Source organism: Xenopus tropicalis, chromosome 4, assembly GCF_000004195.4.
Source record: "Xenopus tropicalis strain Nigerian chromosome 4, UCB_Xtro_10.0, whole genome shotgun sequence".
NCBI lineage: Eukaryota > Metazoa > Chordata > Amphibia > Anura > Pipidae > Xenopus > Xenopus tropicalis.
Genome location: NC_030680.2, coordinates 24,448,943 through 24,463,999, shown reverse-complemented (window position 1 = coordinate 24,463,999; position 15,057 = coordinate 24,448,943). Strand labels below are relative to the sequence as shown.

General features: G+C 41.8%; 1 protein-coding gene across 3 annotated transcripts in view; it reads left to right on the top strand.

Moving 5' to 3' along the window:
- The first annotated feature begins 598 nt into the window (after positions 1–598).
- Positions 599–15,057, top strand: part of cpt1a (carnitine palmitoyltransferase 1A) — a 38,778-nt gene continuing 24,319 nt past the window's right edge. Inside the window, exons 1-3 of one of the 3 annotated variants that reach the window (XM_004913435.4) lie at positions 599–768; positions 3,930–4,077; positions 12,936–13,091. In XM_004913435.4, the coding sequence (XP_004913492.2) occupies positions 12,951–13,091 (141 nt within the window). In that variant the 5' untranslated portion in view covers positions 599–768; positions 3,930–4,077; positions 12,936–12,950. The remainder of the gene's footprint in view (positions 769–3,929; positions 4,078–12,935; positions 13,092–15,057) is intronic. The other 2 variants (XM_002942970.5, XM_004913434.3) reach the window with 2 other exon arrangements.

The window sequence follows — 15,057 nt, the reverse complement described above, 5'->3', positions numbered from 1 at the left end:
CATGTATGCCATCCCACTGGCGATTTACATTCTAGCCAGTGGGATGGCATTGCAGGGAGATTAGTCGCGGCACGACTAATCTCCCCATGTTCCCCTGCCCTAAAACCTAGTGGGAGAGTTAATATCTAAAATACTACAGTAAAAAAAGGTTGTGGCTCCCTGTGGAACAGCGGTCAGAATGTTCCGGACTTTGACAAGGTTGCCCAGCAGCACGTGCCCTAGGAATGTTTGTCCCTCAGATGTATTCCCACGCTTAGTGGCCCATTCACATGCCGGGCAGACCTGCCCAGTTAATTTTGTCACGCTCACTGCCAGTCACTACCAGCTCCCCCTGTCTTGTTGTACAATGTAACCACCCAGCCACTTGCAATGCACGTCTGCCCAAGAAGAGGGATCTCTGCCTTCTCAAGAACTGGCGAACAGTCTCACTGCGGAGCACAGGCGATAGAATTGCTGAATGTGGCAACCACAATGCAGGAATCGAGTCACAAACTGTGTGAAATAACAACAACGACATTGCAATGAAGGTCACAAGCTAAAGCCATTATTCCAGTGGCCCTTGCTACACACTGGCGGCTTGTTGAATGAAATTCCAGTACCACTTTGGCTGTAGGGGAGGAAACAACTGTCTCATATCATCAGGAAACCGGCATGGCCCCTCCCCACTGAGGGGCTGGTACTGGGCTAGGCCAGCAGTGTTCAGTTTCCATTCTGTGAGTGGTGCAGGGGGAGAGAGGCCGGGGATACACAGAGGATCAGCACAGGCAGGTAAATGGGACTCTTTTCTACCTAGCAGTGCAGGGTTACTTTCATGTTTTGTGGGTGAGGTGGCGGGTTATTCTACCTCTGTGCTTATGGGATAATGGCATAATGTAGTAACTTCCAAAAGGAAGCTGTAGGTGAAATGAAATCCTGTGGCATCTATATGTGCAGGGGCAGCATGGGGGTTACTGATCAACCCTTTCTACTGTGGCTTAATGATGGTGCAAATACCATTTCAAGGGCAACATGATCTCACAAAGGGCATGCCAACTATGTTGGGAAAATATACACCTGTGGCTATAGATGCCAGATGGGGTCCTTAACCTTGGAGGGGGCATATTTCCCCTTTAATACAAAAGCCGGCACTTTCCTCAGGGTTCTGTGTTAAAGGGGAAGTCTGCTTTGCTTTACATTACTGTGTGGTTTTATGTGATCTTTGATATTCAGACAAAATGGTGGCATATATACCTTTTCCTTATAAAGGTGTGGGTAACCCTATATATATACATGGGTGGGGGGAGGGGACAAGAATTTACAGAGACAATGTAATACAATCAAAAAAGGATATCTTTGCTTTGAATGTTCATACATGCAAGCGGCTATTCTGCACATTCTGTGTTCATTGATTTGAGGGGGGAGCTGCCATACTGCTTGTTCTGCAAAGCTTTAGTGAGTACTAGGTACTAGTACATGTATAAAAAGGCACAGAAAGAATTGCCATTTCTATTACTGTCTCTAAATAACTCCGGTTCAGAAACCAGAATGTCTCTATAAAAAAACCTCATCATTTAAACGTAAAATATGTAGTTTTTTTCAGCACAGACACAAATGGAAAGTGACACTTGGTGCTGTTGAGGTTTGGACTGAATAGAATGTTCAGTGTCTCTCCGGTAATTGATGTGGTCTCTTTCTGTTCTTCCCAGAGCTCTGCAGAAATGAGGCTTCCCAGGCAGCAGTGCTATTGCCATGCACTGACCTTTTACCTACTTTCTCCCAGGCAGCTGGTCATGTGATGCAGTAGCAGTTTGGGGGTTGGGAGTAATCTGACGTAGAGTTTGGGGGCGGGGTTTCTGAATGGGAAATGAGCTGCGTTGGTGCCCTTGGCTGGAAATGCAGTGTGTAAAGCATTGTGTGAGGAAGAGGAGAAGGAGGCGGCATGTAATAATAAAGATCAGTATCCTGGCTGCTTCTATTATAGCAAACATCCTGAAGGCCTCTGCTCCACGTGGAGGTAATAGTGAAATTATAGCCGGAGAATTTGCGGGGAAAACGGAAAAATCATTTAAACATTGAGTAAACCCAATAGACTCCAGTAGAGATTTATGCGTCTTAGTTTGCATCAACCACAAGAAGCTGTTTTATTTTAATTATTTGCTTTAAATGGAGTCTGGAAGAGGGCCTTCCCGTAAGTCTGAGCTTTTTGGATAACAGGTTTCTGGATAAGGGATCCCATGCGCTGAACTGCATTAGGGCCTTGCAAGGAAACTTTGGGCGACTTTGGAAAACTGAAGCGCCGCGTATGCCATCCCACCAGCGATTTACATTGCATGTCGTGGAGATTAGTCGCCCGCAATAGTGAACATTTATAGCGGACGACTAATCTCCCCGTGTGCCACGGCCCTTACAGGTAAAAACGATACTTGATCGTGTTAATAATAGGGATAAAATGCAACATATATGAGAGGGCTGTCATTCCTTTCATGAAGAGACTGCAACCCTAATTACAGGAAACAGAACTTTTAATTAGTACCAGCTGTATTGGTGGTAAAATGATTCTGTTGGGTCTTCTAATGTCTAATTGATTTTTAGTAGCTTAAGGCTGATGCCACACGAGGCGTAGGGCTGATATTTTCGCCAAGCGGAAAAACGCTTGGCGAAAATTCAGCCCTACGCCTGCTACTTGTGCCTGCACCCGAATGAATGGAATATGCTCAGGTGCAGGCACATGTAGCCGATATACGCACGAAAACGCGTGAGAATACAAAGTCTCATGTTTTCATGCGTATATCGGCTACATGTGCCTGCACCCGAGCGTATTCCATTCATTCGGGTGCAGGCACAAGTAGCAGGCGTAGGGCTGAATTTTTGCCAAGCGTTTTTCCGCTTGGCGAAAATATCAGCCCTACGCCTCGTGTGGCATCAGCCTTAAAGGACAAGAAAAGGTACAATTAATGGGAAGTACAAAGTGCCACTGTCCCCTCCTCCCCAGTGTTTATAGTCGCTTACCTCAGACCCTTTCAAAATGGCGCTGGTCTGGAATCATTTTCTCAGCGCCGCCATACTCTTGTGGTGCATCGCACTTGCCCGCTGTGACTCAGAGAATTATGGGGCAACAGAAGAGTATGGCAGCAAGACACTGGGAATAAATCTATTCATGGGTCTGACGTAAGCAACTAGAATCACTGGGGAGGTGCCTAACCTCTAATCATTTAGCTTTACTTGTCCTTTAATTCGTTGTGCTCCAAATTATAGAATACTTCAGGTTCCAAGCATTCTGGACAGCAGATCACATAAATGTACAGGTATCTGAATAAGGTTGTGGCCTGCCTGGTAAAAATGATGCTTGATGCCAATGTTATGAATAGGGGCGATAGATAAAAATATAGGAAGGGCTGTATATTTTTGTAGATGGGATCTAAAGCTGGCCATACACATGAAAGTCATTTTTTTTGCAAGGTTGACAAACAATTGGATCTTTCCCTGATAAGCCTACCTAAGGTGATTGATATCGGGTCAATCCAGTTGTTTGGCTCTTGGATGAAATGATTGGATCACAATGATGGGGATATGGGCCATCGGGCCTAGGATCGCATCAACAAGCTGATACGGTCCTTGATCTAATGGGAGAAATTAAACCTGCCTAATTAACAACTGGCTTGGCCAGATATGGTCAGGTGGGCCCGTTGGTGGCCCCATACACGGGCACATAATCTGCTGAATTGGTCTGAAGGGGCTGAATCTGCAGCCTCAATTCTACATGTATGAGAAATGTTCACCCAGTGTTTTGGCAAACTCTGTATCTCTGATGGTATAGCTACATGCTATAATCAACCTCCCATTTGACATGGTCAACCATGCAGCTTGTGTATTTTTTTATGTGAATGGTTATAAACAAAGATGATATGAAGATTCTTGCTTATTCCCGCCCCTCCTCAACTCTGCCTCAGAAGTCTCGAGCAGCCAACCCCCCTCCAGAGCTGAGTGTTGGAATCCCAGTGATTACTTGTGATGTGACCCCGTGTCAGAATCTATCTGCTGGCCTCATGTAACCTCTCTAGTCGTCATGCTTTTAGAAGATCCTGGCTGCAGTGCACAGTAAGCAAAATCTATTGTGGTGTCAACCAAGAAATGCTCGGTGATCTCCGAAAGGATCACTGTACTCAGCATCTGATGTCATCAGGGCACCGTAAAAAAAATGCAGTGAGCCATCAATAAATGCTGTAATGAAACTGCAGTTTTTGCCTATGTTTTGGCTGTATTTTTTCTTATCATCGTCACTAGTTTATGTAGCGCCAGCAATGTATTGCTGCATTGTGGTTCGATTGCAGCCAGGTCACTATCTGCAAGAATTTGTATTCTCTTCCCGTGCTTCCATGGGTTTACTCCAGGTACTCCAGTTTCCTCCCACACTCCAAAAACATAATAGCAGTTACTGGTTATAGTGTAATAAGGTCCCTAAATTGTAGGTTCAGAATGCTTAAATCATCCTTCGTTGGCCTCCATGAGAAGGAGCTAAAAGCGCTATCCCCATTACGTAGGTCATTTTCATATAAAAACCTGCCAGTGCTGTTAAGTGCCTGTCAGCTGATTCTAGCTTGAAAAAGAACTTTCAGGCAATTTTCATAGAGGGCAGTGGCAGGATGACTTTAGCCATTTCACCCATGTGCTATTGCCCTTAGATTATGTTGATAAGATGACCTTGTCAGAGCAGTCAAGTCTTATAAATAAACACAAATTTGCAGACTAATAAGGCTCTCTCTGCAAAATAACCATTTGTTTTATCGATTGTGTACAAGAAAATAAAGTAAATTTAGGTTATACTCATATCAGGCTTTCTTAATCTTAGGGTCGGACCCAAAGCTTAAAGCTTGAAAGAGTCAGAAGAAGAAGGCAAATAATTAAAAAACTATATAAAATGAAGAACAATTGAAAAGTTGCTAAGAATTGGCCTTTCTTTACTTAAAGATAACTTAAAGTTGAACTACCCCTTTAAATCAGGTTTGACCTGGTCCAATGGGGCACTGGGATACAATTTTGTGGGCCCTAGCCTTCTTGGGATGGTTTGCCCTTGGGCAGTACTCGTGGTGACAGGGGCCTTGACTGAGGTTTCAGGTTCCACAGTCCAACACTTCCTTAAATAATGTGAAATTATTTTCTACAAAAGAACATTATATTAAAAAAAGAAAAGGTGCTCACCTGGTTCTAAGGCAGGGGTGGGCAAACTTTTTGGCTCACGGGCCAGATTTACTTACCCCCGGGCCAGGGCGGGCAGGGCCAGGCCAGCGTTACGCCCCCTTCGTCTGTTTAATTCCGGCCCGCCAGTGACACCAAGTCTCGGCTGATGAGACTTGGCATCGTTGGCGGGCCGGATTAAAAAGGCCAAGGGGCCGGATGTGGCCCGCGGGCCGTAGTTTGCCCACCCCTGTTCTAAGGCATTTTTTTTGGTTGGGAAGTTAATTTTGCAATTTAATTTGGGCCCCTTCCCCCATGAATAAGTAGTTCAGAAACTATGAAAGTATATTGTCCATTTCATTTTTTTTTTAGAATAATTTTCTATAATGTATCTGCATGGAAGAATACATTGTTTTGACAAGTAGTATCCTTGTTTCAGCCCTACTGCTATGTTTGTTGGTCGGGTTATATCAGTATGGTTGACACATCAGTCTATAGAGGCCTTAGGCAGACAGGAGGCCACAAAAATACCAGGGAGGGTCTCGTATATAGCCCATGTGACTTCAGTTGGAACAACTGTGCCGCTCTCTAAGTAAAATAAATATGTAGCTTGATTGTTATCAGACTATAGGTTTACTGGTATTTTGTGCTGACTATGACCCCCTTCTGTCCTATGTTTAACTAAGCTGGAATTCTTCACGTGTGCTGCTTGTGTCAAGTAACTCTTGTACTCTGTTGATATCAGTGGGACGGTCATGTTTCCACTTTATTGAGTTTCTGAATCGATAGTACTTTTTACAGTACAAGGTCAACGTACATCAGAGAAAAGTACTTCTGGGACTTTCAGACTTGTTTATCTGTGTGTGCCAGTTTTTTCAAAGACAATTATGCTCAGATGTAATCATTAGGAAAGCAAAATAAGTAGAAGGGCCTGTGGCAGGGTTTATACAGCAAAGGTTTTTTGGACTGATAGGAATTATATACTGACTATCACTGTGTAAAGAAAGTGAGTCCCTGCTATTCATATTAAGATATGGGTTAAAGCTGTCTTAACATGCATGGGCCCTGCTGAAGGACCTGTCTTTTCATGCGTGGACTTCTGCTGAAGGATCTAATTTAAAATGTGTAGACCTTTGTTGAGGGTCTGTCTTTTCATGCGTGGAGCTCTGCTGAAGTATCTGTTTTATCATGCATGGACCTATGCTAAAGGAGCTGTATTATTATATGCGGACCTCTGCTGAAGGACCATGACCAACACTGTACCAAACAGCAGAGGTTTCTTGCTGTTACTTGACCCCTCCATCTTAATGTATTTCATGCCATCGGGTGCTTCTTCAGACTATCAGGCTATTTGATTATCAGTCCAAAGTTTGGTGAACTGCAACTTTCCTAATGGCTTTTTGAGCCAGATCTTATAGCCAAAAGTCACATTTTACAGTACAGTCAGTGAGACTCCACCCACTAGATTTAGGATGGGATTCCTTCATTTCACTTCTCACTGCCTTCAAAAATGAAACCTTCCCTGCATTAATAGTCACCATTTGGTGTGGGTCTACCCAAGAAACAAACTGAAAGGCACATCAGTTTGGCCAGTTTGGAAAACATACTTCATATGGCTCCTCGTCTGGTTAAGGCGGTTTTTCACCTTAAAATTAGAGAGTTATATTCTGAGACAATTTGCTATTGGCCTTTTTTATTGTTTGTGATTTTTGAATTATGTAGCTTCTTGTTCTCCAGTTATTCAGCTTTTTAGGTTCTAGGTGCTAGGTTCTAAATTACCCTAGCAACGAGACAGTGGTTCAAATATGAATGTGAAAGTTATATAGTAGATAAGGTTAAAAAGAAGAGCCTCCATTAAGTTCAACCTTGATATCTGTGCCAATGTTTCCTAAGATTTCTCGTTGTTGTTTTTATATAAATAATGTTTTACTCATAGCCCAGTGCTTGCCAAGGCATATTATCTGATACAACTCTTGATGTGCCAGAGGTCAAGTGAGTAATTACAGTACAAACATATGATCTACAAGTAAGGTTCTGTAACTTTCCAGGAATTCCATTAATAAACATCCACCAATAAACATACAGTTTAGTTGTCTGTCTTAGTCAAATATAAATAAAACAATATAGTGCACTTTGTTGCGTTTCTTTAACTTGACTCTCAAGACTAGAACTGTTTGTATGAAAAGCTTGAAGATAAGAGAATTTAGATATAGGGCAGTAGAGACAGCAGACCCTGAGGTTGCTGACAGGGATGGAAGGTCAGTGTTGGGTCCTGACTAGGGTTGCTATCCGGCCAGTATTTGACCGACTGTGAAATTACAAAATCAGCCTTATCAAGATACTTATAAACCAATATTCTTAGTAAAGGCTTCTGATCTTTATTGCTCCATAAATGCAAATTATTTTCTACAACGTACATTCTGCTGTTTCCTTGTGTATGTACGTTTTAATGAAAGATTAAGATAAATGCTAGTTAGTAGTAGCGTAATGGTGAAGATATGCAACAACACGATAGCAAGCAAACATATGGTGATTCCACTTGCCATTACCCTTAATGTGCAAATTGACTGTATTTTGTGTTAGATTTTTAAATGTAATTTATAGTACTCTCTTAAAACTATTGTTACCGTCATTGAAACATAACATTGAAAATGGGACTTCTGGGAAATATTGTCTGGTGTCTATACAGTGGCGTGACTACTCAGTGCCGAGACCCCCTGCATAGAAATAGTCAGAGGGAGCAGTGGCGTAAGTACATGGCGCAGCCCCCTCTTTGGCGGGGCAGAACGTGCACTGGAACACATAACTGCCTCCACCCCCTTAACATCTGCAACTATAGAGGAATCAGAACCTGCAGTCCAGCCCCACCCCCAGGAACTGTGGGGTCTTTCCTCTATAGCTATGTCACTGAGGGGGTCCTGGTGCAGATTAGTAAACCCTACCTAGCCTCCTACCCCCGAGGCATACCCTTCCCTGCTCACGTATAAATCCCCCTACCCAAGAGTTGGCAGGGAGAGCTGAGATTTAAATGCAACAATGGAGGAAGCAGACCCTTTGGTCTGACCCCCCTGGCACCCCCGCAACCACGGGTCTGCTTCATCTATTGCTAGGCCTCTGCCTCTATAGAAATTCAACGTTTTGGGATTTCTTAAGTTAGTGATTAGAAGCTCCTCAGGGGAGTGGCCAATAGGGAGAGGTTAGGGAATGAAGAGGTCAGCGAAATCGGTATTATATCTAATTATTATAGGTGCTTGCCATGACTAGTATTAAAATTTTATTATTTCTGTGAAGATCCTTTATTTTGTGAGGATGTACAAAGAAAATTAATTTTACATTTACAAGTATGGGATCCGTTATCCTGAAACCCACTATCCAGAAAGTTTTGAATTATGTGAATCTCCCATAGACTCTAGAATTATAATTAAATAATAATTAAATAGAATTACAGGTATGGGATCCCTTATCCGGAAACCCAATATCCAGAAAGCTCCGAATTACGGAAAGCCTGTCTCCCATAGACCCCATTTTAATCAAATAATTCAGATTTTTAAAATTGATTTCCTTTTTCTCTGTGAAAATAAAACAGGGCTTTGTATTTGATCCCAACTAAGATAGAATTACCCCTTATTGGGGGCAGAACAGCCCTATTGGGTTTATTTAATGGTTAAATGATTCCCTTTTCTCTGTAATAATAAAACAGTACCTGTACTTGATCCCAACTAAGATATAATTACCCCTTATTGGGGGCAGAACAGCCCTATTGGGTTTATTTAATGGTTAAATGATTCCCTTTTCTCTGTAATAATAAAACAGTACCTGTATTTGATCCCAACTAAGATATAATTACCCCATATTGGATGTAAAATAATCCTATTGGGTTTAATTAATGTTTTGTTGATTTCTTAGTAGACTTAAGGTATGAAGATCCAAATTACGGAAAGACCCCTTATCCGGAATACCCTTGGTCCCAAGCATTCTGGATAATGGGTCCCATACCTGTATAATTAAATAATTCAAATTTTAAAAAAATTCCTTTTTCCTGTAAAAATAAAACAGTACCTTGTACTTGATCCCAATCCTATTGGTTTTATTTAACGTTTATATGATTTTTTTTAGTAGACTTAAGGTATGGAGATCCAGATTATGGAATTATTATTTTAAGCTTCAGTGGTTCTGTATAGCTCACAAATAACTGCACCAAAACCAAACAGTATGCTTTAGTTAATTGTATAAATAGTAGGTTTCCTTTTGAGGTTAACGCTGTTCCTCTGGTTTTCATCTGAATGTCAAAAAGCTCATTTCCTCTCAGACGTTGCTAACATGTACACAGAGCCACAAGGCCCTTCCCAATGACTCTGCCCTATGACACGAGCTTCAGCAAAAGGCTTTCACTTCTCTATTTGTACTACTATTATCATTCATTCATAATTCTGCTTGTGCATTTATGGGAAGACTAAATGGCCTACACCAAGTGCAGTGATGGGCAACTACCTGCAAAGATCTCGCTGTTGTTGCTGCTTATAAGACATAAGGGAAGCACCGAGAAGATATTACACTGTGATGACAAGTGAGGAAAGGGGGACCTTGTTACTTCCGCTGTTCGTCCCTTGTCATCCCCAATGTTCATTATGGTGTGTGCTTGGGGGTAGGCGGGGTGTTGGGAAAATGATTGGGCCAGAGGTGGGTCTCTGCTAAGGGGGGATCGTCAGAGGAAAGAGTCAAAGAAGGGGGATTTATAGGTAGGTTTGCCACCCTTACAAATTTACTGACACGTAAACTCTGTGATTTCCCAGCTAGGCTGGTCAAATACTGGCCGGTATTTCATTCTAAACCAAATTTGCCACCTTTTTTAAGTATAAAATTGAATGCAGCTTTTTTTTTTTAATAAATCGTTTTGCAGGAATGGCCCAATCCCAGGAATTGGTACAGGCTTTTGCTGTGTGCTAGTACAGTACTGGGATCCCAGGCTCACTAGACTGTATGAAAGTAATACACAATGCAATGAAATGCGTGTGGGTGGTTTTTGCTGGATTGCCAACAGACTCATGATATTCGCCCTGAGGAAGTTAACACGCTTCAAGTCATGTTTGTAAAATATTTCAAATCCCAAAACCACAGCACAAGATCTTGGGATTTGTTAACCCTCCCTCGCCTGTCCAATGAATTTAGCACATTGTGCTTATTATTAGAGTGGTATCAATGCATTTTTTTTTTTCAAGGGGTTTCGGGATACATTACGTCTAGAATGTCTTTGTTCACACTCTAAACCCACTGAGAGTAATATCCTCTAGTGGATTTGATGCCGAGTACAAGGCACTCTACTTTAAATCTGCACAGGAATCCGTCTGATGTAGTGGAAATTTCTCTGAACAGTGTTGGAATGTATGTACAGTCCGATCTGCTGGCCAAAGCGCTTATAGAGGCACAAATCCTCTGTACCTTTGTATTATACCTACTATAAATGTAATCTTTTTAGTAGGGTGTACGTGTATGAGGAACGCCTCCTGTGCCCTTGTGTTTTTGTATTTACATATCAGTACTGGTAACGGTTATAACGTACCCACTGTCGGAGTTAAAATACTCAAATACGAGTTAATGTATGATAAGGAACACTATCCAATTTTATTATAAAAAGCAGCTATCCCATAAAAATGTAGATGCGCAAAGACCATACATGGGCCAAACATAAAGAGAATGAATGAATGAATGGACCCACACCGTATGGGGCCTTCCTGTTGTGAGGAAAACGAGGAAGAGGGGAGGGGCTGCTGCTCCTCTTCCTCATATGCCGATGGTCCATGCACTGGCCAGCATGGTGAACAGGCAGATACATTTTTGAATATCCATAGTATATTGCCAAAGTACATGCTGAATGCTTTCCTTGTACACAACTGTCCAAAGTTTAGCAAATAATTTGCCTACCCTGGTAACCCAGTGACATAAACAATACCAAAGTCTATTCATTCTGCAGAAACTATAACTATTCATTCTGCAGAAATGAGTGGAAATGTTCCCTCTGGGAATGAGAGATTCTCTTTTAGCTACATAATTCTATAGCATTTCTTATATCATTCAGTCTGCAAAACTGCTTGTGGCTCATATCTATACTGTTACCAACTGTTTATGCAGAAACACTGACTGATAGAACATTAGTTAATTATACAATTATTTATCTTGGATATCTTAGTCTCCGTATGTCACTATATCAATCGTTTCTTTGTATTTGAATGTGCCAGGTACATGTGTAAACCTGCAATGGGAGAGGCAGGTGCACTGGAGTTTAAGCTCTTGTTTAGGCTCTTAAGCTGCCCATACCCTATAAGATTCACTCGTTTGGCAAAGTCACCAAACGAGCACCTAAGGTGGGCGATATTAGGCTGATCCATTTGGCACTAAGGCCCAATGATTGGATGACACCGAGGTTACAGGCCATAAGAGCGAAGACCGCATCAACAAGCTGATGCAGTCCTCGATCCAAAGGGAGAATCAAACCTGCACGATCGACATTTGGTCGACAGTCAGTAAGTACAGGGCCCGGTTGTGGCCTGCACCCAGCAGCTCTCCCAATCAGTTCATCTTAATGAGGTGTAAGTTAGATTGCAAGAAGTGGGGATGCCTACATGCCAAAAGCAAATTGGACTGCTTTTGACTCTCTTGTGGGAATAGGTGCCCAATTAATACTGAAAATAGTTTTTAAGCACTCCATTAGGCAGTGGCAATAAAACTTTGGGTGTATGCATAATATATTATACAATAATAAATAGGTTAATAAAAAATAGATGATGTAGTCCCTCCAGTTAGGGTAATGTCCGATGGAGAGATTAGTCGCCCATGATAGATCTCTGTTACTGCAGCGACTAATCTCTCCGAAATGCTGACTCCATTGGCAGCAAAGAGATTCACCGGTGGAAAGTCCTGTGCATCCCTTTGCTTTGTGTTCTGAAGTCTTGCAAAGTTTCCTGTAGGCCATCTTGGAAAATCAAAGCAAGCCATAGACCTTTTCACTGGCAATTCCCTTTGTTGCCGGGGGAGAGGCACTTTGGAAATATTAGTCGCCTGCAGTAGCAGAGATCTATCGCAGGAGGCTAATCTCTCTGTGGGACATTACCCTTAGGACTTACATATCTTAATTAATCATATTACAGCCCGTCCAGGGTGCAGAGGACATAGACTAATGAGCACCAAAGTAGAACTTATACTTATACCAAAGTAGAAGTATATACACACCCCATCCATTCTCGGGTCCATGATGTAGGACTGTCCTGCAAAAATCAAGACCATGAGAGTATGGAGTACCTGTTAATACATTACTCAGTGTGGGTATTATTAAAATTATTTGTTTTTATATGTAAAGGCTCACTAAACTCTAATGGGGTTATGTAATGAAAGGCACGAAGTTTGCCCAGGTGCAGTATCCCATAGCAACCAGTCAGCAGGTAGCTTACTGGTCACCTGTTTGAAAGCAAACATCTTATTGGTTTCTATGGGTTTCTGTTCCTGGGCAAACGTAGTGACTTTTATTATATATGGGGGTAAGGCTGATGCTGTCAGTGCACAATGATGTTGGGGCAGCAGGAAGTGGGTTGGTGTTTGTCCCTTGGCCATGTTGTAGCTGTTTTTTTTTCTTCTTCATGATGTTTGGCTGGTCGCACCTAAAATAACCTCAGTTTATAAAAATCAAAGTATTTTTGGGTTGGTCTTATTTTTGCGTTATTTTCCTCTGTCTTTTCAAAGAAAAGATTGGGTAAATCGTTATTTTTTTTTAAATTTTTTGTTCTTAGGTGTGGTAAGTAAAGATGGCAGAAGCTCACCAGGCCGTAGCATTCCAGTTTACAGTAACTCCTGATGGAATCGATTTAAGGTTAAGCCATGAAGCTCTACGACAGATCTATCTCTCCGGCCTCCACTCCTGGAAGAAGAAGTTCATCAGGTTTAAGGTAATGACAACAGCAAACCTTTAAAAATAAATGTAAAATTTCCCAGAGTGCTTTTCTAAGCACTTTTGCAATTTACATTCATTATGTATCTTGCTGGTCTGATCCAGTACAGTCAAAGAGAGATACCTTCAGAAGGTGAACAGAGCATTGTTCTGATGTTGCTTTGTTTAAGGGCTCTGGCACACGGGGAGATTAGTCTTTTTCGGCGATTTCCTGAAATCGCCCCGCCGCGTCTGCCATCCCGCCGGCGACTTACATGTTCGCTGGTACGATGGCAGGGGTAGGCAACTCGGGCGACTAATCTCCAGTGCCAGAGCCTTAAGTAGAAGATCAGAAGCCTCAGATGCTCCTTCTAATCTCCTTCCTGAGCAGATTATTGTACATTGAAAACAATTTACATAAACATTTTTAAGGTTTACTTATCCTTTAAATACCATCATCTCTAGGGTTGTTTTCCAAACCCCTCTCTCAGCCTGCATTGTGCTTTATAACTATAAAAAAAAAAATACCCTTTTTTGTAAGTGTCATAATTTTCTTAGTGTAAAATGCATAACAGGGTTTTTCTTATATGTATGCTTTTGGGTTGGAGTTGGTTATCAGGCCTCCCATGCAGCCTTTAAAGGCATTGGTGGGCCCAAGTAGCCTTCTAGTGCAGAGAGCGCAATAGCACTTTTTTCACTAGCCATGTGGCCTCCCCATTCAGCCACTCCAACCCCAAAAAGGTAAGTACAGAATGTGGGGGGGGGGGGGGAATTCATCGGGCAGATGCCTCTGGCCCGGGCAAATTTCCCTTTTACTTATTTATTGGGCCTTTTTAAATAATTTGCATGCAAGAAATGTTTAAAGGGAATGGCATGAAAGGACATTTTTGTTTTTTTTTTACTTACTGGCACAGGAAAGATCAGGAAAGTCACCCTCCATTGGGTAATTTCAGGGATTTTTGACACAGTAAATAATGTATTGGGGGTGAGATGAGGTTAGACTGTCGAGGTTGGGGTTGTTTTCTCTGGAAAAGAGGCGCTTGCGAGGGGACATGATTACTCTGTACAAGTACATTAGAGGGGATTATAGGCAGTTGGGGGATGTTCTTTTTTCCCATAAAAACAATCAGCGCACCAGAGGTCACCCCTTTAGATTAGAGGAACGGAGCTTCCATTTGAAGCAGCGTAGGGTGTTTTTCACGGTGAGGGCAGTGAGGTTGGGGAATGCCCTTCCTAATGGCAGATTCTGTTAATGCCTATAAGAGGGGCCTGGATGAGTTCTTGAACAATCAGAATATCCAAGGCTTTTGTGATACTAATATCTACAGTTAGTGTTAGTGGTTGTATATATAGTTTATGTATGTGAGTGTATAGATTGGTAAGTATAGGTTGTGTGCTGGGTTTACTCGGATGGGTTGAACTTGATGGACAATGGTCTTTTTTCAACCCTATGTAACTATGAGATAAAAAGCCCCAAATCTCCTGGCGTGGCATAGGGGTACAAGTACTGGGGTTGATTTAATAACCATTTTTTATTACCTTTTTGATGAGTGGTAATGATATGCACCATCAATGAGTTAGAGGTAGTTGAAGATTTTCTTTGCAGGCTGGAACATTTTGGGTTAGATACATGGAATGATTAGGTGTTCATATACTGTATGTATAGTGCATATAAAGTATTCAAAACAGTCAAACACATGATAATTGAGTCAGTTCGTCAGCAGTCGGAAACTGAAAAAATTGAAAAAATAGTTTGAGCTGCTGGGAATGCTTCTGGATTCCCCCGTTTGAACTATAATAACTCAGCCCTTAGTCTGGCTGGCTGCCTTTTTACTGCTTATATTAAAAAAAAAAAATCAATGGAAAAATATTTAGGCTTTAGCAAACTACCCAATCCCCATGAAAATTTGAAAAGTGGCACCATGAGTGGTTTTTGGGCTTTTTGCCTCCATTCTTTCAGGTGAAAAATTAATGAAAATCACCTG